This window comes from Thamnophis sirtalis, unplaced genomic scaffold, assembly GCF_051295495.1.
Source record: "Thamnophis sirtalis isolate CommonGarterSnake01/CBP01778 unplaced genomic scaffold, rThaSir2_p1.2 scaffold_3, whole genome shotgun sequence".
In the NCBI taxonomy this organism is placed as follows: Eukaryota; Metazoa; Chordata; class Lepidosauria; order Squamata; family Natricidae; genus Thamnophis; species Thamnophis sirtalis.
Window position 1 is genome coordinate 129,835,413 of NW_028261383.1, and position 24,793 is coordinate 129,860,205.

The window sequence follows — 24,793 nt, forward strand, 5'->3', positions numbered from 1 at the left end:
GTTCTTGGAAGAATCGTTGGGCAAAGCTTTCCCACTAGTGCAAAACATCCGGCAGTAAGCATTCAATTTTTATATGAAAGGCGTGCCGGGACCTCCTGCTCGCTCTCCCCACACAATAGGGTCACTGCACATTAGGAACCGAAGGTCCGCCAAGATGGCTGCCGGGCGAGGTGAGAGAGACTCAGCCTCGTTGCCCTCCCCCCGCCTTTCTTTACCCAAAAAGAAGGCGTCACAAAGATTCTAGCCGTAGCATGCATTCTCTATGGTCTCTCAGCTTTGGGTCTCCCCACCTCCCACCCCGCCTTTGCTTAGGGAGCCAATGCTGAGCCCTTTTAAGGGAAGTGATGTCTCGGGAGGAAAGCACCGAAGAGTCGTGGAAAGAAAGCCCATGGCTTTCTCGAGACAGGAAGTGACGTTTGATCAGTAACACACGGAAGTGCGGGGGTGCGCGCGCGGGGTAGATCTGGGCGGTGGCGGGCGGCGTTTGTCACCGGCGGCGGTAGCAGAGCACTAGGAGCGCGCGCAGAGAACGCACGTGCTGGGTAGGTTCCCTTTGCTTCGGTGGAGGGTTGGGCCGAGCCGGTGCCTGTGTCCGACGGATTTTTTTTTCCCGCCCCCCGGTCCTGTTCCATCGGCCTTTCTGGTTGGCGCCTCCGCACTTGACTGTGCCTCTGCTCGATTTTCCCTGCAGGAGATTCGCATGCTAACCTAACCAGGCTTGCGCTGCAGACTATATCCGTGCCTTCAAACCCGTGGGTCCGGTGGCTCTCGGTAACCTTCCGAAACGTCCCTCGCTTTCGGTTTGTAGAACGCCGTGAATAGCTGAGCTTCCGCTCCGCCCCGCCCGATTTGGACTTTGGATCTGTAACTTTCTTGGAGCATTTTTTCTCTCTCAGTTCATTCTCACTGCTGGGGCCACTCATGGCTTCTCTCCTAGCATTCCATGCGCTAGTTAAATGCTCGATGTAGGTCACTATCAATACTGAAGGACTATGGCACCCATTTTTATCTCTTCTTTAACGATTATTTTCTCTGAATTCCGTTGGATGATTTCTTTGTGGCTTTATTTGTTCAAATTAATTTAATTATGGTTTACTCAAGTAGTTCAGTTTTCGGGCTTTATCCAAAACTGTCACATAAGTAGGTGAATTAGAATTCTGCAGTCTGCCGACCTTAAATATAGTCGGTTAATTTGTAGTTCAGGTTATCATGAACACTATTTCTTTTATCTTACTGGTAACCAAAGGATACATAGCTCACGATAAATGTAGTTAGAGTTTCATTACTTGGATCTATTACTGGTAGTCCTTGTTTAGCAACTACAATTGGAACAATTTGGTTGTTAAGTGAAACAGTGGCTAAATGAAATTGTGACTGATTTTTATCTTTCAGTTTTCTTTTGCTTTACAGACCTGTGAAGGTCCTAAATAAAAAAAAAACTTTGTAACCAGTCCATGCATCATGGTTACTAAATAAGGGCTACCTGTGTCATTGCACCATTGAACCATGGATGTATGCGCATATGTTGCTACCTGTTAACAATTATAAACCTCTCAAAGTGATAAAAACACATTTAGCTATAAAGGATTCAAAATATATTGCTAGTTGTAACTTTCTGCATTCATCTTTCACATATGCTTTATTTTTGAACAGCTGTAAAGTCTACAGTAACTATTGTATTATTTTGTTATGAAGAGGTTGATGATTTTTAATGAAGTTTTCATAGTGCCTCTTGAAAGAAAATTGTATGAAAATAAGATAGGCTACATGGATTAAGCTTAGTTTTAACTAGCACATATCTAAATATCAAATTAAGAAAAGGGAACTTTGGCATGAACAAGATATATCACAATTGCCCATATATTTTCATGTTTCTAGGGTTAAAACAAATACATTTCAGAGTGATTGCCAGTCAGGCAAATAAATACCCCCTTTTAAAGAAAAAAATGTGTGATGATTCATTATTACAGAAACACTGAAATGCAGTTACTACTTTTACCTATTCTGTTTGTCATCAGTTTACCAGAAGGGGGAAAATTAGAACTGAGTAATTATTAAATGGTTTTATTATGAAGGATAATAATAATTTCTGAGCTTTTTAGGGAGCGAGAAAAGGCTTGTGGAATTTTAATGACCAATAAATTTTAATTATTAGTTTTATCTGGGACCAGAGAATTAATAAGTTATATTGCTGCCTGCTCAGTAACTATGTGAATCTGTTGAGCTTTTTATCTAGCATCATGAATACATTTAGGTAGTTCTTTTGGCAAACTTGGAAGCCTACAGGCATCAATTATTACCATATTGGCATACGGTTGTTTATAGATTAAGCTGGAGGCTTTTCAGAAAACTGGCTGTAATGTTAACAATTAACATACACAGGTTATGACTGGAATATTATGCAGAATAAGTGAACTAATAATATGCTGTCCATCTATTGTTCATGAAGTTTATCAAAAATATTTAAAATTCACTAAAGAGAAGAACAATAATAAACAGCTATTCTTGGATTTAATATTATGATATCTACATTAAAAGTAATTTACAGTAATATACTTCAGGGTTTTTGTTGCTTTTGCCATGAGAAGAATGTTATCTTTTGGCATTAGATTTAATGGTGCAAATAAAAATCAAATTACTTAAAGGAACTTGTGGTCTGTTCTGGTTTCCATGTAGAGCTAAGATGGCAAGTGGGTACTTTTACACATTGCCTACAATGATGGTGATAATTTGTTGTAAGATCTACTACTGTGTTTCCCCGAAAATAAGACAGGGTCTTATTTTCTTTTGACTCCCGAAACAAGCGCTCTGACTTATTTTCAGGGAGGTCTTATTATTTTTGAGGTGCAGGAGGCGGTGAGCGTGGTCACCTCATGGCTGCTGCTGTGTTGCAATATTTTCAGTGGAGGGCTTATTTTAAAGCATGTGCTCAAAAGCCCGATTGGGCCTATTATCCGGGGAGGTCTTATCTTGGGGGAAACAGGGTAGTAGCAGAGATGATGAATGTGGGCGAGATTCTGTCTTGACAAGCTGCTTGTACGCTAGTGCATATGAATCTTTTGACAAATTTTAGGCCTGAAAACAAAACAAAGCCTGAATACAAAGCACCTGAAGGAGTGTTTTGTCCTATCCTCATTGATTGGCAGTAATGAGGATAGAAATGTATGTGCCATTCTTCTAGGCACACAGCAACAATATCCCCATCCCTTCTCAGTTAATTTGAGTACTCTTTGGGCAAAGCTGTTCATCCTGTGCTTTATTTAGAGGAACAGACATCTGCCCAGTCTTGATGTTGGTGAAAGACTGCAGAGATAAATGTGATGGGGCAAAAGCCTGGTTCTTGACTTAACCGTTCTTCTTTGAAAAAGAATGAAAATGTTGAAACACTTCCTGATTAGAAAACAATGCTAATGAAGAGATGGTGTTACTATTTTGTCATGTTGTGGAAATACATTAGTTGCTCTTAAGTATGATGTGAAGTACAGCCTAGCATAGTTCAGATAGGAGATTGCAGATAATTGTGATTTAGATATTTGAGAGAAAGGGATTGCATTGGGTCAATATAAAAGATGCCATTGACATTAACTATCACTGTGCCAATTGGTCTACCAAATTGCCTGATTGTGATTTTCTTCATCTGCTAGTGTTGTGCCACCTTTCTGTAAAGATTGTTGTTTCCTTCCAGCATTCAATATTGCAAGCACACAACTCTTACTACTACTGTTGTTAATTTTATTTATATTGTATTTTTGTTTATATTATTTGATTTTGTATTTATTTGATTTGCACATCTCATCTAAGCAACTCTGAGTGGATCATAATTTTTAGCCCAGTACTTTCTGGCTGAGAACTTCCTGATACTTGCAGTTAGCAGTATAGTATTTCTAATACCCTGTTTCCCTGTAAATACGACCATCCTGGATGATAAGCCCAATTGGGCTTTTGAGCGCATGTGCTAATATAAGCCCTCGCTGAAAATATTTAAATGCGTGCGCAGCCGGCCCCTGCCATTTCCTCTGGTTACTTGCTGCGCAAACAACACAAGGTGAGGTGAGGATGGAGGGGGGAAGGGAGGGGGGAACATGCCCCACGTACCCCACATGCCCTTACCTAATGGCCACTCCCACAACCCTAGCCACCACGCCTCTTCTCTCATGCTAATGGCCGTCACAAAAAGAGCAGCAGGCCCAGCGTCGCACCTCGCTGCCACAGCAGCACAACACAACAGCAGCCATGAGGTGACCACGCTCGCCACCTCCAGCACCTCAAAAATAATAAGACCTCCCCAAAAATAAGGCCAAGCATTATTTCGGGGGTCAAAAGAAAATAAGACCCTATCTTATTTTTGGGGAACAACGGTAAAAGAGAACATTCCTGAAATGACTTGTTTTTACTCTTGTCAATATTTACCGCAATGTTTCCATTGGATTATGGAACCAGTTTGATGTTACCAGTTTGGATAATGAAACTTCTGCAAGAAAACAACCAAGCTGAGCACCAAAGACCCCCTCATATTTCCAATTCATTGACTGGAATTCAAGTGAATTAATGGTTGAATGTTGAGAACCATTTGTGTAAGAAGCTTCTAGTTTCTCTGCTGCAAATTTTCCTAGTAGCAAAGCCCTCAGACTTACATCACTGAATGTTTTCCCCTCAGGGTTATAATCGGATTAAGTTTATTTCTTTTTTCTGAGAAAAAGTTTTTGAGAGTTTGCTTCCATTTGGCTTCTTTTGTTTTAGAGGTCTCCAAAGAGTTGAGGCATATTGGAAGAACTGAAATTAATAGAAAATATGTTTAAACAAGATTGATTAGGGCAAGCTACAAATACGTTGCTCAGGTTTTCTCCATTGCCACAGTGATCAAGGAGTGGATCCTCGGTGTTAGTTGAGGACAAGAGTTAGAAGAACTTACACTATTTTACACTCTATAAAAATATTTCCAATTAACAAGAAAATCATTTATTGCTGCCCAGAATATAAAGTGATGCTTATTTAAAATGGAGACACCATTTTTAGAGATTCATGGTCCACAGGCCAACTTTCTTGTGTTACACAGTTGTTAAAGATATAACCCCCAAATAATTTCCTAATCTACATTTGGAACCCCTTTAAATCTTTAAATTCAACTTCAGCTGTGAGATTCTATCCTCTTCTTGGGGGGGGGGGGTTATATTTTTAACAGCTGTATTAATGTTGAAACATTTCCAATTGGCTCTTCTGTAGCTTTATTTAGGACAATATATGCTTGTGTTCCTAAAAGACCTGTTAGTCTATATTGGTTCTTGAAGCACATTCTTAGTATATCTAGAACCCATTACAGTCATCCTTTTCTGAGTCCTCTTCCTCGTCCTGTCTCTTCTCCTATTCTGAGAGACACTTACTGATCAAGCCAGAAAGGAAACATAGTATTAGATAACTGGGTTGTGCATCCAGGGACCAGAAGTTACTGTATTTACGGCATTTGGCATTTATACTGTTTTAATAAAGATTGCAAATTCAAGCTAATTGTGAACATTTTTCTCTTTAAAACATCTTGGGTTTTTTTAAACAAGTTTTTTATTTTATTTTAATACAAAAATATCTTGGGTTTTAATAAACATTAGTTTGGGAAGTTCTTTGTGCAACATAACACCTCTTCTGCATTTGGCTTATTTAAGATTGTACCCTCTTAAATAAGCCAACTGAGATAAATATCACAGTTGAGTTATTTAAGAGAGAATCTTGCTATATCTCTTGTCTTAATGCCATCCAGATTTATTTTTCCTTTCCCTCAATTTTAAATTAGTTTTTTTTTAACCTTGTTACTTGACAGTAATTTTTTGGAAATTCAGAGACTTGCAAATTATATTGTATAACTTGTTGGCTTTATAAAAGTATAGCAATATGTATCTATATAAACATGCCGTTCTTTTTGTCAATTTCATTGTAGTTCAAGTTTTCAAATGCAGAAAGAAATGTATGAAGAATACTGTCATATATTGTGATTTATACTTCCCACAGATACATATCTGCAAACTGGACATACTACATCTGGGTTCTACTGCATGCATGTATCATACTTTAGTCTTTTCCGTGCTGCAGTACAATGACTTCCCTCGCTGAATAGGCTAACCATATTTTGGAATATTCAAACTACTGGCTTTTCCAATCTGACTTTTTTTCTGTGCAAACATCCTAGTTTGTTTGACTTTAGGGCTTCTTGAAAACCTTGAACAATGGGAAATAACTTTTCCAGAGGAAGGGAGGGAGTGGTCATGTGTGGGTATTCGCAAAGCCTGATTGCTCCAAAGACTGAGAGCAAACCCTTTAATACTGGTGCCTTCCTATCCTGGTCCAGTTTCCTCTCAGTCTTTCTTGGTCCAAGTACTGTTGAGAATATTCCATAGGTAGGCTTTGTTTCATTGCGATCTGGCTTTCTATTTGGCTTAATTGGGCACTTTTAAATTCTGCAAATTCTAAATCCTCATTGCTGTGGCCCCAAGGGACAGTCCTCTGCCTCAGGCGGTTGGGGAGGGCCCTATGGGGCATCCAGCCTCCCCCCCACCGGCCTGGAGCCTCAGCCCTATCCCCGAGATTGCAGGGGTGCCAGCTCCAGGTGCAGCTTCTGGAAAGGAAGCTTGCCTTTCCCGGGCGTGTGAGAGCAATTTTTGGCGCCTTGGCACACATGAGCTGCCGCAGAGCCGCCGTTTGATCTGGGCGGTTGCCGTGTGTCTCCGAAGTTACTGGCTTTGCGAGGGGAGTTTGGGGGCGAGGAATGCGTGCCGGTGGGCTGTGTGGCTCCCCTGTTCTCATTTAGAGCGGCGGCAGCTTCTAGGAGCGGAGTTGAGTTGCGGGTGCTTGTTTTGGCCCCTTGCCTCCGCACGGAGTTCCGGTGGCCATTTTGGCTGCCGCCACGTCCGTGAGGCCCTTGCCTCATTCTACGGCCAATTGCGTGATTCAGCTGGGGCCGATTTTGGCCTAGCCCCCCCACTCCACCCAGCAGGCCCAGGTCCCGGTAGGGCCTACAGAGGGAAGGGACAGAGGGACTTCTCCTTCGTCGGACACCTGAGTGGGGCATGGAGGAGGGGTCGGATCTTCCCCAGGGCCAGGTGGAAGGCCCGATGGGGGTGTGGAGGCTTTAGTGCAGGGATCCGAGGGGGTTCCCCTTTCTAGGCCTAGCATGGTTCAGCGCCCATCTAGGGCCTCCACCAGGGAGGAGGCCAGAAGGCATAAGGCCATTGAAAAGACTTGCTAGGGCAGAGAGGCAGGCCAAGGCCACTGGGCCTAATTCCAGGGACAGATCCAGGTCTCCAATCAGGCCTTTTTCTGGGCTTTCCTCCCCTAGGGGTTTCAGCCCTTCTTCTCCCTCTGCCTCTTCTGACAGGCCCTCTCCTCTTCTAGGCAGAGGGGGTCCCCCTCTCCTTCTCCTTCTCCAGGTTACACGGGGAGGGGTGGTGTAGACTCTTTGGAGGGTACTTCTAGAGGCCCTTGCTCCTCTCGCAGGTTGGCTCCCCTGAAGCCTAGCTCTTCTTATGGGGATGTGGAAGATTTGGAGCATTTAACAGAAGGTATCAAAAGGCTTGTTTCTGCTGCCATTTCGCGGGGCATTGCCCAGAGGGACAAGGGCTCCTTTTCTTCTAGGCATGGGGGCCTGGGCAGGGCCCAACTTTGTGCTTCCTCTCCTTCCATGGTTAGTGAAGCTTCGGTCATGGGGGGGAGAACCTCCAGGACATGGGTTTCTCGGATGATGAGAATGCGGGTCTCTCAGATGAGCCATCTTCTGTAGGCCTCTTTGTCCCAGCCATGTTCAAGATTCTATTGAGCAAGGCAAGGAAGACCACCAAGGTGGGGACTGGGGACCCTTCAGTGCCCCCACCTAGGGATCCTGACATAGCTATGTTTTCTGCCACGGCCACGAACAAGGAGGAGATTCCGGCTCCTCCCCTGTTTATGGAGGTCCTGACCAACCAGTGGGCACGTCCCTCCAACAAGGAGTCCCTTCTCGACTCCTGGGAGCAATGACCGCCGGCACTATAACATGGAGCAGGCTTTTGCTCAGGCTGTTCAGTTGCCAGCCATTGACAACCCGGTGGCAGGCCTGGTCTCCTCCTCTCCAGTGGTATCCGGCGATGTGGCGGATAAATTGAAGCCAGAGGATAAGCGAGCTGAACTTACCTTGAGGAAGAATTTTAATGCCACTGCATGGGCTATCGAGTCCGCGGCCTCGGCTTCTACGGTCATGTGGCTTAAGCAACTCCAGGAGCGCATTCCCACCCAGGACAAGCGGCTTCACCAGGATCTAATCAAGATCATGGTAGCCTCCCAGTTTTCGGCTAATGCGACCCTGAACAAGTTTGTGTCCAGTGCCTTGGCCACTTCGGTCACGTCTCGCAGGCTCTTATGGCTGCACCACTGGCAGATGGATAACAAGGCCAAGTGGAATTTGGCTGCCGCTCCGTTCAAGGGGCCTAATCTCTGGGGGGGGGGCTTGACCCCATTCTGGTCATGAATAAAGACATAAAGAAGGTACTGCCATCTAACACTAAGAAGCCGGAAACTAGGTCTCAGCTTTACCGTAGGCAGCAGTATAGAGCTTCAGGTTATGACTATAACCAGCGTTTTTCTTCTTTCTGCTCTGACAGGCAGTTTCCCAGGTTGTCCTTTCAGGACAGAAACCGTTTCCAGCACCAGTCCAGATGGCCCTTTCGTGGGGGAGGTGGCCATTCCTACCGCAGAGGGAAGTGACTCGAACCCGAGTCGTCCCATTGGCAGCCGCCTTTCTCTCTATGCGGAGGTCTCAGGTTCGAATTTCTCTCCACCCCTCCAAATCTCTTCAGGTTGTTCCCTCCGTCCCGGAGCCTGGAGCACCACCGCCTGATGGATCAGGCCATCACCCACCTTCTCTAATTCAGGCGGTGGAGGCAGTTCCTCTAGGGGAATGGGGCCTGGGCCACTACTCCAACCTGTTCGTGGTTCCGGGGAACTCGGGGGGCTGGAGGGCAATTCTGGTCCTCAAACGTCTGAACCGTTTTCTGGTGTACAGGCAATTCAAAATGTCCTCCCTCAAATCTATCCTTCAGGGCATCAGAAAGGGGGACTTCTTGGCCTCAGTGGATCTCACGGAGGCCTATCTTCATGTCCCAATTCTGGCCGGCCGTCGCAGGTTTCTGAGGTTCTCACACGGGAACCGTCGCTACCAATACAGGGCTCTTCGGGCTGGCCTCGGCTCCCCGGGCCTTCACGAAGGTTCTGGTGGCCCTGGCAGCTCATCTGCACTCCATCCCAGTGAGACTCCAATGTTATTTAGATGATGTCTTGGTTCAGGTGGGGTCTCTTCCTCAGGCCGTTTCGGGTCTTCAGCTCACCATCCAGAGTCTTCAGAGCCTAGGTTCTTGGTGAACTTCCCCAAGAGCCACCTTTCCCTTTCCACGCACATTCTTCACCTGGGGACAGTCATAGACTCTGTGTCGGGGATAGTGCGTCTGTCCCAGGAGTGTCAGAGCAGCCTGCGTCAACTGGCAGAAAGCGTTCGCGGAAGTCAGTTTCGATCCTCACTCTCAGTTATTGGGCAAGATGGTTTCTTGCGTCGGGATAGTCTCATGGGCCAGACTTCATCTTCTGCCTCTCCAGTGGGAACTCATTCCTTTTTAGAGGGGGTGATTGAGCACTTCTCTTCAGACCCTCCGCCTCTCGGTGGGCGTCCGGGTCTCGCTGGGGTGGTGGCTGTCCCCGGCCGTTCAGCGGGGCTGCTGCTTCTGGGAACCAGACAGGGTGACTGTCACCACGGGACGCGAGTCTGTTCGGGTGGGGGGCCCTGGTGGGTTCCCGGATGACTCAGGGCAGGTGGTTGATCTCTGATCTCCGCCACAACATCAATTGGTTGGAGCCTGGCTCTGCGACACTTTCAGACCTCGGTGGAGGGGCGTCACGTGCTTCTCCTGACGGACAATGTGGCCACCAAGGCCCAAATCAATCGTCAGGGGGGAACCACTCTTGGGCTCTCTGGCTGGAGGCTCTGAGACTGGGCGCCTGGGCAGAGAGGCGCCTGTTGTCCTTGGTGTTGGACATCTCCGGGTTCTCCAACGTCCAGGTGGATTGGCTGAGTTGGGCAACTCTGGACAATGGCGAGTGACAACTCCATCCGTCGTTGTTTCAGAGGATCTGTCAGAGGTTCGGCACTCCTCTGGTGGATCTGTTCGCCTCGCCTGCGAACTCACAACTACCCCGGTTTTTTACCTGTTTCCAGTCCAGATCTGTGGAGGGCACGGACACCCTCTGGAGCAGGTGGCCCTCGGGCCTTCTGTATGCGTTTTCTCCCATTCCCCTCGTTCCGGGGACCATCCAGAAGGTGGTAGCGGAGAAGGCTCTAGTCATTGTGGTGGCCCCTTATTGGTCCAGAAGGCCTTGGTTCGCGGACCTAGTCCAGCTGTCGGTGGCTCCTCCATGGAGGATTCCGCGGGAGGAGGTGGTCTTGCAGCAGGGGGTCCTGCTGCACCCGAAGCCCCAGTGGCTCCATTTGACCGCCTGGCTCTTGACCGGCAGCTACTATGGGGGGCTAACCTGTCCTCCAGGGTCATTCGTACCATCTAGACGTCTCGGCATCCTTCAACGACCCGCATCTACAATTCCATCTGGGCAGCCTTTGTCTGGTGGTGTTCTCCTCTTGGCATTTCTCCCGACAGGGCCACTATTCCCAACATCTTGGACTTCCTGCAAAAGGGCCTTGATGTCGGGCTTTCACAGAATACATTGCGCCGCCACATGGCGGCTTTGTCTTCGGTCCTGGGGGGGGGGTTGGGGGTCTTCTTCTCTCTCCCATATTCCCCTGATCAAGCGTTTCTGAAGGGGGCGGCTAATCTCAGGCTTCCCCCCATCTACAGGTTCCCCACGTGGGATCTTCCCCTGGTCCTCAGGACTTTGACGGGGGCCCCATTCGAACCTCTCCGGTCTGTTCATCTACGGTTCTTGTCTCTGAAAGTGGCTTTCCTGGTGGCGGTTACCTCTGCCCGGCATATTTCAGAGTTGGGGCCCTCTCTTCCAGGGACGACCTTTGCCATTTTCACCAGGACAGGATGTTGCTTCGCCTTGATCCTACCTTCATCCCGAAGGTGAACACTCCCTTTTGTAGGGCTCAGGAGATCGTCCTGTCCGACTTTTGCCCAGGCCCGTCCAGTGATAGGGAGCGGTTCTGGCATCGGTTGGACGTGTGCCGTGCTCTGCGGATCTACCTCCGGCGGACAGAGGGGGTCCGTAGGTTGGAGGCCTTGTTTGTTTAGTTTCAGCCGGGAATGCTAGGTTCTAGGGTGTCCTTGGCCACCATTGGCCATTGGCTGTGTCAGGCCATTGCGGAGGCCTACGGAGCGGCTGGTCGTCTGGCCCTGTCGGGCATCACGGCCCATTCTACTACGAGTGCCACGACCACAGTGGTGTGGGCCACGAGGGCCCCGTTTGAGGACATTTGTCATGTGGCCACTTGGGCTTCTCCGACGCTTTTCATCCGACATTATCGTCTGAATGCCTTCACTTCGGCAGGCACGTCCTTTGGTCGGAGGGTCTTGCAGAGAGTGGCGGCTGATGCTCCTCTTGGGCCTTAGTGATTTCTTGTTCTCCCTCCCTGGGACTAAAGCTTGGGTATGTCCCACACGTGACCACTCCCTCCCTTCCTTTGGAAAAAGAATGTTGGTCTTACCTGAATGTGTCTTTTAAGAGGAAGGGAGGGAGTGGTCATGGCCCACCCTGGGGTTTTCTTTCGGGGCCAAGGGGAGGGCCCGGGTGGTCCCTGGGGGTTTGGTTGTTGTTGTTGTTTTGTTGTTTCAGTTCTGCCGTTCGCCTTCGAGGAAACTGGGCCAGGATTGGAAGGCACCAGTATTTAAGAGTTTGCTCTCAGTCTTTGGACCAATCAGTCTTTGAGAATACCCACATGTGACCACTCCCTCCCTTCCTCTTAAAAAACACGTTCAGGTAAGACCAACATTCTTTCTCTTTGAGTTCTTTTTTCTTGCCATAATATCTACTTTGTACTACTTTAAAGATATTGGGAATTCAATTTTGCAAGAATTGGCAGCTTTATTCTTCATTTACTTTTACTAAGTTTAAAGAGATGAAAAATGAAAATAGTCCTGGAGTCCTTTCCAAGCTGTTTCTTAGTACTTCTCTTCTTGTGAGTTTTCTGGGTAGGGCACCTGAGATTGTAATTTAAATGAGTCTGCACTATTCAGCTACACCTGGAAATTACAGATAAAAGGCTTTTGTTCCTTCTAGGCATTTTTATTCCACTGAACATAGTAAATGAGGAGGAGGAAGAAGTTCAGGTGTTCTGGCAAACTATTTCTATCACAGCCTTTCTCTTTTAATGTGGGCATGGTATCTATGATCTGATGATCTAAGAGGCAGTTCTTGACCCCAGGAGTCACATTGCCTTTATTGATTGTGTACAGATCCTTGTGCCTCTCTGCTTATTCTTGACACTATTAAGGCAACATTGGTTCCTGCAAATATCCATATGTTTCTAGAAGAAAAGCAGCTGTAAATCCTTCCAATATGGTTCTTTCTCCTTTATTGTGGAGTCAGGTTCTCCCTGGGAAGTTTGGCCATCAAAATAGCTTATCACATTTCAGCAGTCATTAGAGGAGGGGTGTCAAACTTGTGACAACATGTTGTCATGTGACGTATCACAACTTTTCCTCTTCGCTAAAATGGGGGTGGGCGTGGCTAGCGCATAACGCATCTGGCCTGCCGGCCATGAGTTTGACACCCCTGCATTAGAGTATTAGCTTTTGGGCCTAAGGAATGTTAGAATAAAATATGCCATTGCATATTTATAATGTTCCTCTTACTGTTCACCTACTATGTTGACCCTACTGCATGCTGTTCATGTGTCTTAACAGTTCTTTCTTCTGTGTTAAGGTCATACTAAGCTCCTAGGCTGTCTCAAAAGTTGTGAGATCTTCATCATGAAGTAATTTTTTAAGCATAATTTGCATATAGATCCCAAGATGGGGCTCAGAGATAGGTGATTGCTGTATATATTCCATACATAAATATATGAAATTTTCACAAAGCTGTAGGTCTGCAAAATCTATGTATATCCTTGATATAGCTTTTAGAAGAGTTGATACAGAAAGAGCATTGGTGTGAATTTTGCAGTTGAAGCTTGAGTATCAAAGTATAGTATATGTGGAGTAAGAACTACATATCTTTTGGCCAGCTTAAGGCTTCCTTTCCCCTTCGCTGAATTGCAAATGGAACAGGAACAGAAGCTTTTCAGCCTTAGCTTAGGCAGGAAAGCAATTGAGTTGTACCACTAGTAGCAAATCTTCAGTAATGTTAAAGGCATGTGGACCCACCCTTGGGATAGGAGCCAACTTCCCGACTCGAAGGGAGGGAGGGTGTGCTGCTTGCAGTGATGCAAGGCTCAGTTACATCATTTTATACTCTTAGTCACGATAGCCGGTTTCTCTGCCTTATGAATGCTACTGCTGTCTGGAGCTTTTCTTCAGGGCTCCCTTCTTACAGGTGAAGACTTGATAAGGACTGCGTGGCTTAGGATTTTGAGTAGCCTTTCAGATAGCAGAGGTGCTTCCTTGATACTGCGTCAAACTTTCATGTCAGCAAAACCATAGTTTCTGTAGTTCTTCAAGTAGTTTTTCTTGTTGCTGTTTCAAAGACAGTTTGCTGCACAATAGTCAGAAGATGCTGCACATAGTGCCCTCTTTACAGGTAATGGTGCTCTAAGATAGATGGGGTTTCCTTAGCTTGGATACAAAAAGCATTAAAGAGTAGAATATACTGTGTCTGTTTTTTCCTTGGAATGGACAACTTGGCTGAGTTGATTAATCTAAAGAAATGCATCTCTGATGTGGTTTTAAATCTACCAGCTTCCTTTCCCACAGGAAAGAGGCTATTCCTTTCCATTGTCTGAGGAAACCCCCACCCTTTGTCTAGTTTCCTCATTCTCTATCCTGTAAATAAAAGGTGAGAGGGCCTAACATATCCCAGCATTTTTGCTTAATACTAAATTGTAGTAGAAAACTTTTTTTAAAAAAAATCTTCTCGGTAGTATATTACGCATGTGTGATGCTCATAAGGGGTGACCAGCATATGGTTTGCATAGTGTCATAACTAATCCTTTCAGAGAACATTAAAAATAATAAATGGCTGAAATAACCTTTAAAGAGGCTTGTGTTTGTGGAAAAACTGGGACCTAGGGACCCCCCTTGAAAAAGCCAGGTATAAAAGGTATGGAGGCGGCTGCCAAATTGTAGATATGTGATGAGAGAGTGGTTGCTGCTGTTAGACTCAAGCCCCCATTTTGCCTGGATGAGATAATTGAATTCTGTGTCACCAGCCTGTCTGTCCCACTTTCGGGAAGATCAAGGGCTCTTCAGGGGAAACTACAGATCTGTTTTGTTTGACTAATTGCACTTTCTCATTTATAGATGATGCAGTGCTTCGTATTTGAATGCACACTATATATTTCTTCTTTTCCCTCGCACATATGTGCCAGTCGTTCTCTACTCTAGGGGACGGTGCTCATCTCCGTTTCAAAGCCAAAGAGCCAGCACTGTCAGAAGACATCTCCATGGTTATGTGGCCAACATGACTAAACGCTGAAGGCGCACGGAACACTCTTACCTTCCCACCAAATGTGGTTCTTATTTTTCTACTTGCATTTTTACATGTTTTCAAACTGCTAGGTTGGCAGAAGCTGAGAAAAGTAACGGGAGCTCACTCCGTTACGCGGCACTAGGGATTTGAACCGCCAACTTTTCTGATCAACAAGCTCAGTGTCTTCGCCACTGAGCCACCGTGTCTCTTAACCTTAGTATCCTTGATCCTTAGTGCAGTGCATTTCTACCTCAAACTATCTGATTAACAAGAGCAGAAAAGTCTTTTTTTAAGGTTTACACATACTGCAGTTTACACAAACTGCATGTAAATTGCCACATTTGAGAGCTGTTCAATTGTATAGTATCCAAGTATAATATGTGGGATTGCTGCCTCTTCCAATGAGCTTCCTGTGTTAAGCCAATTTGGGTGAAACATTGATTTATGGCTAATCTGGCTTTCTAATGTTTCCAGGACTGGGGTAAATGCTAGACACCAGAGCTTTACATACAGAAGCACATCTATGGACTGTAGCTCTACTATAGCTTTACATTGTCCTAGATTCAGTCCTCAGCATCTCCAGTCTCTCACCTGAAACCGTGGAGAGCTGCTCATCATCAGTTTGCAACTGCATTCCTGAGGATGTGTCCTTTGGCCTCGTTCCCATAGTTCTCAGACTTCTCAGTGTGACCATTTTTGGCTGAGAATTGTAATACGTTAAAATTTTAAGTGCATCAATACTCTGAGTTTGTAGTTTACTGTCCCTGTTCCTATGAATACTTGAATGGAGCCCTTCTGCTTTGACACTCGCAAAAAATAATAATACTGTTTTACTGCTTTTTAAAAATGTAAGTTGGCATACTGCTTTACTTACAAAAATGTTTCTGGTCCCAGATAAGCTCCCTAAGATTCTTCGAGGTTAAAAATGGATACTGTAACTACAATGTTGTGTTGGAAGTATGCCTACCTGCTTGAGGAAGAATAGGATTCAGATATGTAAAGAACATTTTGGAGGAGGATGATGATAATGAAGTGTACCTGCACTAGGTTGCCTAATAATTTGGTATTCAGGGAATTCCATATATGCTCTGGCAGCCATATTGTGAACAGACAAGTTCCTCATGGCAGCCATTTTGTGGAATCACACATAACTAGCTCTCAAAATTTTACTTTTGCTCATAAGAGTACAGAAGTTGCTTCTCCCTAATTTAAAAGGATTGTTTTAACATCACTTCATTACTTTCTCTTTGTAATATTCTGAGGCAAAGCATCTGGCATTATTTCAACTTATGGATCCGCCCTACCTCACCTTGTTCTCTTCACTGTGCGATACAAATAAGTGTGTACTTTAGGAGAAGCAGGTTCACATCCAGGCAGTTTAGTGTGTCACAAATGCAAATTACTCTTTGACTTGGTTCCAGTACCTGCTACGTTTCTGATGGCACAACTTTCTTTTTCTGATCTTTGCATATTTGCCACATAGAGTCTGAGAAACAGATGTAAAAGGAAGTAGTGAAAGCTACTCTTGCATGTTTTATGTGCTTAACAGGAGACTTGAAAATGTGTGAAATAATTTGCTCAGATTATACCAGGGGTGGGTTCCTGCCAGTTCTAACCTCTTCTATAGAAGAGGTTCCACAAATCTACAGTGCCGTTTAGAACCAGTTCCAGCTCCCTCCCCTCGCCCATCCACCCATCATCAAGATGAAGAGCGAGAGGAGGAATTCTGGGAATTGAAGTCCACAAGTCTTAAAGCTGTCAAGTTTGAACACCCCAGGGTTGTTTTTTTTCCTAAAGCGTTAGGGGTGCAAGGGTCTTGTAACTTGGCAGCTTTAAGACTTGCGTGCTTCAAATGCCAGTTTCTGAGCCAACATTTTGGTTGCTAAGCAAGAGCGTTGTTAAGTGAGTTTCACCACATTTTACAAGTTGGCCACACCCACCCAGTCACATGACTGCCAAGCCACTCCCACTCAGTCACATGGCTAGCAAGCCACTGCCACCCGGTCACATAGCCAGCAAGCCACTCCCACAAAGCAGGCCACACCTACATAAGAGGTTCTAAAAAAAATTGAAACCCACCACTGGATTATACGCACTATCTGTGGTTACTTTTGCCACCTGCTTCATTGGTTTTTTTTTAATTAATTTTTTAGAAAGTTATTGGAAATTGATTTACTGCTCCTTCCCCCAAATGAAAGAGCTATTTAAGTTAGTCTTGGCATTCTGCAATTGTCTGCATTGGGCATGTCCAATCCAAGCTTCCAAAGAGGAAGCTTGTGACTTTGCAGTTTTGTGGGGTGATTAGCTTACATGGGATACTACTTGCCAGAAGTAAACTAATTTACAGGTAATCCTCACCTTATGAACACAATTGAGGCCAAAATTTATGTTGCTAAGGAAAAATTTGTTAAGTGAGTTTTGCCCCATTTTATCACCTTTTTTGCCCCAGTTGTTAAGCGAATCACTGCAGTTATTAAATTAGCGACATGGGGGCTAGTGGGAAACATTGCCATTACTGCTAGTGAGTTCCAGGAAGACACATTCGTCCATTGTTGTTAAATGAATCTGGCTTCCCCATTGACTTTGCTTATCAGAAGGTTACAAAAGGGGATCACATGACCCCTGGATACTGTAACCATCATAAATATGAATCAGTTGCCAATGTACATGGTCATGGGGATGCCACAGTGGTAAGTGTGAAGTCACTTTTTTCAGTGTCTTTGTAACTTTGAACAATCACTAAATGAACTGCTGTAAGTTGAGGACTACTTCTATTACACTGGAGGCTAGAAGGCAGTAGTAGACATTGCTTAATTGAGTTTTCTTTGAAGGATAGAATATGTATCCTACATGAAAACCTTATTCCTGGAGGACAAAGTTCAGATGCTATGCTCTTTCTCTTGAAGGCAGTGCTTCAGGTAGCAATCAGCTTTCTGCTTCCCAAAGAGGAATCTGAATCTTGACTATTTAAACCAAACAGCGAGGGTTAGTTTTTAAAACTTTGTAAGCCAATATTTGCCAGATGAAAAGCAAATAAAACTATTGCGGCCTGCAAGATACTTACTAATGTCCTTGTGTACGTCCCTCAGACATAGGTCAGAGTTGCAGAGATGGCTGAGCAAGAGCCTACCCCTGAGCAGCTGGCCCAGATTGCAGCTGAAAATGAGGAAGACGAGCACTCTGTCAACTACAAGCCCCCGGCTCAAAAGAGCATCCAGGAAATCCAGGATCTGGACAAAGATGATGAAAGTCTACGCAAGTATAAGGAAGCCCTACTGGGAAACGTTGCCATCACTGCTGGTGAGTTCCTGGAAGACACGTTCTTTTATTGAGTGTGCATGAGCACTAGAAGGGACAGCTTTGGACTCCTGACTTAGCCTCAGAAACCAGAATGTTCCATAAAGGCTATTTTCTTACCCTCATCATCCGGCTGGGGATATGGAACCCAGCTGGCCTCTTCCAAGTATTGGATACTTTTATGTTCCTGGCTGTCCTTGGGTTCATATACTACTATTTAACTGCAATACGGTATGTAGCGCATCAAATTAAGTGAACCTAGCAAACTAATTTATATGCTATGGTGAACTCAGAAAATTGAGGTTGCATAATAAGCCACAATCAAGGAAACTTTGGTTTGCCATAGTGGTTTCAAACTTGTGAGCTGCACGAAGCCCTCATTTTATATGATCTGACAACAATATTTAGAAGGAAGAGTTAGCCCTGTGGGTCGTGTCCTTTCTGCTAGCTGTGGTATACATGTCCATTTCAGAGAGCGTAACAAATGGAGGAGATCGCTTATGACTCCAGGAAAGTTTCAGAGTGCTTGGCTAAGATCGGCAATCTGCTTTTCTACTGTGAGCTGTCACTCTGCTGCAGTATGAGTGAGGCATTTTCTGTTGCTCTGCTCTTTCTGCAAGTTGGCACCCTTGTTTTTCCATCATTCTTATCTCCGTCTCCTCCATATGTTTTGCCAGATGACTGGAAAAGTTCTGAAAGGCTGGCATTCACCAGTTGCATTGTGAATCCTAAGACAAGGGTTGTCAGGCTAAGAAGAAAACATGACTAATAAGCCTTCAAACATCTGGAGTGTATCAGATTGGGGGAGATTTGCATAAGCATTCGCAGTTGCAGTGCTGTGGGCTAGAAAGCTCCTAAAACAAGACCAGCGTTTCTAGTCATACACTTTTGTTGCAATGAAGGCAGAGAAGGTTTGATGTTTTATCTGAGATATGTTTTCTCTTCCATTGCAGACCCTTCTAGTCCAAATGTGGTGGTAACAAAACTGACTTTGGTTTGTGCAACTGCTCCTGGGCCCTTGGAGTTGAATCTGAGAGGTAAATAGGTTGGATTTAAAAAAACAATATTTGGGGGATCTTAAAAGGCAGATACATTTATGATGTACAATTTTTTGGATAACTTCATTAGATGTATAAAACAAACTTTAGTCTAGTATATCAATAAATTGTTAAATCACGAGGATGCCCCAAGTTGCTTAGTCTGTTGCAGCACAAAAAACCAATAAGGATAGCAATTCTTCTGGAAATTACATTTTATCCATTCTGTAAAGCCCAAGCTCTTCTTTTTGGTCCTGCCAGTAAGACCTTCTTTGCAGGGGGGACCCGTCACATTCCCTGCCTCCCCACTTTAATTGGGAAAAGTTGGTCCTTCAGATAACCTGGTCCCATGTAGAGCTTTGAAGTGAGAACCAGCCCCTGGAATTGGACCCAGAAGCAAATTAACAGCCAATCCAGTTCCCACAGGAATAGAGGGGACTATCAGTATGCTGTCTAATTTTCCAATGCCACCTTTATGGGGACAAAAAGTGTTGCTACAAATAATTATAATTGAGACAAATGTTTTGCTTTGTTGCATGTCACTTTCTGTTTAGTTTCCCATCTGGTTCATATTGGTGCCCATGAACAGCATGTTACTGTTCAGTAACATGAATAGCATGTTACTGACTTAAAAGTTCACTCCCATGGTGATTACAAGCAGGCTTTCAAACTAATATCGCACATAGAAGTGACTGCACAGCTTGCTTGTCAGATTTGCATCTCTTGGAAAAAGTAATTCCTATTTTCTCCTTTCAGGTGAGTTGGAGAGTTTCAAGAAGCAATCATTTGTGCTGAAGGAGGGTGTAGAGTACCGGATAAAAATCTCTTTTCAGGTAAGATCTCCTTTTGAATGATTCTAGTGCCTATGAGAATGGTCAGTCTGGGAATAATTCAGCATATAGTTTTGAGGGAAGGCATTTGGTCAAAAGATGTGTATTAATTTTATATATTCTTGCTCATTATAGGTAAAGAGAGAGATTGTTTCAGGGCTCAAGTACATTCAACATACATTCAGGAAAGGAGTAAAAAGTAAGTGTCTGTTCTATTCTTTTTTTTTTATAATAATTTTTATTAGTTTTATTACAGAAAAAAACACAAAAAGAAAAGCATCATCTTTCAATTACATCTTGTAGAAAGCGTATCCATTGGTCAAAAGTACATTTCATGCGTTCTGTCCACAATCACATATATTCCATTCAGTTTAAATTGTATATGTTAAAAATTTATATATTTTACTATCACCATACCACAATTTTCATTTAAGATTTCAAAAACACAGCCATCTGCTGGCATTTTTTTCCCTTCCCCCAGTTCCAGTCAATATGTCATATCTTTATATCTTTATAACATATTCCAAGAAAAAAAAAGTCAATTAGTAGGCCATCTAATATTTCCTCTCTCTAACATATCTTTGTTATTATTATAGTTAACTAAGGGTTAATTACATTTTTCTCTTCTCTTCACAAACGCAAAAAGCAACAATCTCTAAACAACAATCTATTAATATGTGTTAACAAAATGACCATTTAAAATCTAAGACAATCTAAAGAGAAAAGAAAAAATATTGACATTTCTAGTTAATAATCACCAGAATATATGTTAACCTATTTACTATTTGCTATTTACGTCACATCACCTCTTATTCTAATCCAAATTATTTATAGCTTCATAACAGGGTCTAAAACACAAATTTATAGGTTTTATCTTTCCACCAAATTTCAGTTGCAATTTGTGGCCTGGTTATTTATCCTAATTAAGGTTATCCTTTCATTGTTAATATCATGATATATTACATGTTAGTGACTAAACATTCAATAATAATCTATAAGAGTCTACAAAATACTAAAATCCCTACTTATTAACCATCAAAATTTAACTAATTTTATCATCAATTGACATTATCAGCCAGTGTCTTTCCAGTAGTAAAATAGACCTTTCTCTCTCGCCAGCAGTTGTGTCATTTCTATTATTAGAATCTTTTCAGAGTTTAACATTTCTTGCCGCACTCTGTAGCTTAAGGGATCTCTCACGTAGTTTCGTTGTTCTTTAATTGTTATTGAGGAAGCCTTAACTTTGGTTATCAAACTTGTTTTTGGATATATTTGTCTTCTTAGTTCCATCTTTTTCACTCTTTTTTTCCCTCCTACATCTTGAAATTGAAAGAAAGGCTCCGAGTTGTCAAAAACACTTTTTCAGCTTCCCTTCTTTTCACTTTCGCTCATATTTAGTCCATTGATGGATTCATCTGACATCTTATCTTTATTTTCCATGTTTCCATTCTCTTCTTTAATCTCTGGGGCTCCAACCCCCTCCTCTTTAACTGTAGCACCCCATAAACTGTCCCATTTCTTGTCAAATCTCTTAAGTCCTTCTGCAATATTTTGAAGTCCAGCCAGGATGTTTTGGATTATTAAATTTTCTTCCTCAGAATATTGATCCATTTTTCAAAGTGCAAAGAAATATAAAGGAAAAAAAATAGGAAAGGGAATCTGACATTCTAGCCTGTCAAAATTTTAGGAAATGTGTCTGTATTTATTTTGAATCTTAAACACCAATTCTTTCAAAGTTTTTAAAGTAGAAGGGTTTTTATTCTTGCTTGCCTTTTCCTTCTCTTGCCAAAATATTTACCAGAAGCACTAACAAAACAAGTTTCGTGCTTTCAGTCTTATCAAGTTTTAAAAGCGAATTCCAAACTCTTCCATTGCAAGGTCAGTGAAACCAAGTGAAGCAGAACAAAGGATACATTATATCCAAAACAGAAACGAAGTTCAGACTTTGGCTTCCAGGTGGCAGATTCAATAATTAGGCAATTGAGGGTTTTTTTTTTTTTTTTTTTACTTTCCCTTAAATATCTTTCATATAGTTTTAACCAATAGAAGGAAAAATTTGTTGAAGTAAGAAAAGAAGTTTAATTTAGCCAACAAAAACAAATTAGGGTAGTAAAAAGGAAAAAATAGAAAAAAAAGATCAGTCCATAGACTACAAGCAGGGAGACAGGAAATGTTGCAATTACTTCAATCCACAAAACATCATTACTAACTAGAGCAGGAAATTTTCTAGTAGCAGTCCAATAGGTGTCAAAATCGCCGCTTTATTCTTATTTTGGGGACTAGATGTTATTATTTTTTTAAGAAAAAAAGTTTCTTAACACAGATCTTCTGAAAGTAAAAAAAGAAAATAAAACCTCACCAGATGGAACGCTTTCGCTTCGTCTCTTCCTTCAGAGCCGTCTCCGACTATGCTAGCCTGGGGGCTGCCTATTTGTCCTCAGTTGGAAGCGCTACCCTTGGGTCAAACAAGGACTTTGCGATGTCTCTGTGACCAGCAAGGCTTTGGCTTCCCTGTCACCGTCTCTTCGGGACGGTTTAGGTCCTACCGGATCATCCAAAGACAAAAGTTTCATCGACGGACCCAGACTATCGGGTCCATGCGATGTGTCGTCGTGACACTGGCTCCTCCCTCTCCTGTCTGTTCTATTTTTTATGCTGTACTTGAGGAGAAGTAGCACTCCTCCCAAGAGGAGTGCCTAGCCTAGGTTGAAAGGAGCTGCAAAGTAGAGTCGAAACTTGGTATTTGCCTAATGGAAAGGAAATTAATTCATTTTTGAATAGCAGACCAAAACAGATGGAATAACAAAAGAACATACAACCCTCAACTACTTTGGGTGGCTTTTGGTCTTTCTTCAATTGATCCTTCAATTAAAGATGCATTGACACCTTTTCTTCAGTGTGATGATCCATTGATACTGCTGTTCTCTCTGAACTGAATCTGTTTCAGCCAATTAGAACAAGATGATGGAACAGTTACTATAAAAAGAAGGAAAACACTTTCATTTTCACTTCTGCTGATTGACAAAAATAAGGGCACCTTCAATCCATCTGGGAGTCAGTCTGGAAATGGCTATGCTTTCTGAGTCACATTTCTATATTGGAACCCCCAAAGACAGAGTTCGGAACCAGAAATGTTTAAAGTTTATTAAGAATCCACAATAGCCGAGCAAAATGTCAATGAGTGTAGACTTACAGATAAGAATTAGATTTCAGAAGAAGGGTGAACGATGGATGGGCATATCCAAAAATGGATATTAAGACTTCAGAATAAAGTTGGATTTGAAAGAAATCTAGACACTTGAGCACATAGAAAAATAAAACTCAGTTCTGGTGCTGCTCTTGTTTTAGGTAGCAGAGATTTGTTTATATGATAGCTGTCAGTGCATTTTGATCTTGTCTCTATAGCTCACACTGCCCAGCATCCAATGACACTTTTAATTCTTGCCATTCATGCCTTACAACTGTTTTTCTCTTTCCAGTTGACAAGACTGACTACATGGTTGGAAGCTACGGGCCACGGGCTGAGGAATACGAGTTCCTAACCCCCCTGGAGGAAGCCCCTAAGGGCATGCTGGCCCGGGGCACTTACAACATCCGATCTAAATTCACAGATGATGATAAGACGGACCATCTTTCCTGGGAGTGGAACCTGACTATCAAGAAGGAGTGGAAAGATTAGCCTTCTCAATGCCAAGTCCCAAGAGTTGTTCAGACAGTGGCTACAGTAGAAATCCCTCCCTGCACCAACGTGCTGGCATTGGACAACCTCCCCTTTCCCATTTTTAGCTCAACAGGAAGATCTTTTTTGGCTCAATGCCCTGTAATGTATTTCCTCCTGAGAATCAATAACAATGACCAAACCTGCCTTGTGCCTCCCAAGCGAAGAGGCAGAAGTGCTTCTTATCCCTCTCTGGCCTTGAGTACGAGGTCTGCTGCTGTCCCATTTCAATACATTTCAGGCAGGTGGTAAAGGGGAAGCAAGCAACATTTCTGTCTGTAGGGGAAAGGATTGGGAGGAAACCCCCCTCCCCCCTTGCCGTCTCTGAGCAAAGGGTGAGGTGCCAAGAAGTCATCATTCCATGCAGGCTGGAAACAGTTGGGGCAGCAGGCACTTGCCAGGCTTAGTCATGTTCATGACCTACATTTTCTCTCGGGGGGATGTGGGTTGCCTTTCCATTTGTGATACTTTTCCTGTAACCATGATGCCTTAATGTTTGTAACATAACATGCATCCTCCAGGGAGGGGCCCAACCTTCTTACCCCTTTGTATATGTTTCCTGGTCCCATTCATGTATTCCCCTCCTTCTAGTTTCCATCTTCTAGGCAGGTAAGCCTCCTCCTGAATTCACATCTCGGGCGGCTCACAGTAATATCCTTCTGGGCTCTCTGTGCCCAGAGAAGCCCTTGCATCTGATTTAGGGAGAGGTGACCTGTTGGTAGGTGCAGACATTTAGTAGTATCATTGCCATTTCTCTGTTCTGTCACTCCAACTGGGTGCAGAGCACTAAAGTCCCAGGGTAGCATCCAATTTTTAGGGCATTTTCCTAGCTGAGCTGTCCCTCACCTGATCTGAACAAAGAGCTTGTTATGGACAAATATTCAAGAGCAGAGAATGCCTTATGTGTCTGGTCTGCCTTTGAAATCATGTGCCTGGCCTGTCAGTATTTATTATTGCCTTGATTAGATTATTTTTCTTCATGGTGCCCAAACAGTCCCAACTGTCCCCAGCAAAATACCATTAATCTGGCAGTCAGAAGTAGAGAACCTGCAGAGCTTCTCCTCTGCTTGCCAGGTGGGTGGGTGCCAGCTTAACCACCTTGCTCAGCTGGCTATTGAGTCCCAAAGTTGTACTAAAACTGGGACCAAGTGAATGTGTGCGTGATTCCTTCGCTGCTCTCTCTCTGCCCCAATTCCTCTCTCCTAAGCCTTTCTTAGAGAAGATTTTTGTTAAATTTATTTGAGTATATATCTTATATCTGGATTAACAGATTTGAAATCATTGGCTTCCCCTTTTCTGACTGTAAAATAAAATCATGAAACTGA

The 24,793-nt window shown here is 43.6% G+C and overlaps 1 protein-coding gene across 1 annotated transcript; it reads left to right on the forward strand.

Annotated features, from left to right (window-relative positions):
- Positions 1-427: 427 nt before the first annotated feature.
- On the forward strand, positions 428-24,793 carry ARHGDIA (Rho GDP dissociation inhibitor alpha). Its single transcript, XM_014061396.2, has 6 exons — positions 428-542; positions 17,676-17,886; positions 18,837-18,920; positions 19,677-19,753; positions 19,886-19,949; positions 23,230-24,793. Exons 2-6 carry the CDS (start codon positions 17,697-17,699, stop codon positions 23,427-23,429), a joined length of 615 nt encoding a protein of 204 aa, XP_013916871.1. The 5' UTR covers positions 428-542; positions 17,676-17,696; the 3' UTR covers positions 23,430-24,793.

What these genes read in the sequence shown, in the direction of transcription:
- ARHGDIA (XM_014061396.2), top strand. Translation starts at nt 17,697, where the DNA reads ATGGCTGAGCAAGAGCCTACCCCTGAGCAGCTGGCCCAGATTGCAGCT. An exon ending in CTTGGAGTTGAATCTGAGAG is followed by an intron (nt 18,921 to 19,676) that starts GTAAATAGGTTG and finishes TTCTCCTTTCAG; the next exon opens with GTGAGTTGGAGAGTTTCAAG. An exon ending in GGATAAAAATCTCTTTTCAG is followed by an intron (nt 19,754 to 19,885) that starts GTAAGATCTCCT and finishes TGCTCATTATAG; the next exon opens with GTAAAGAGAGAGATTGTTTC.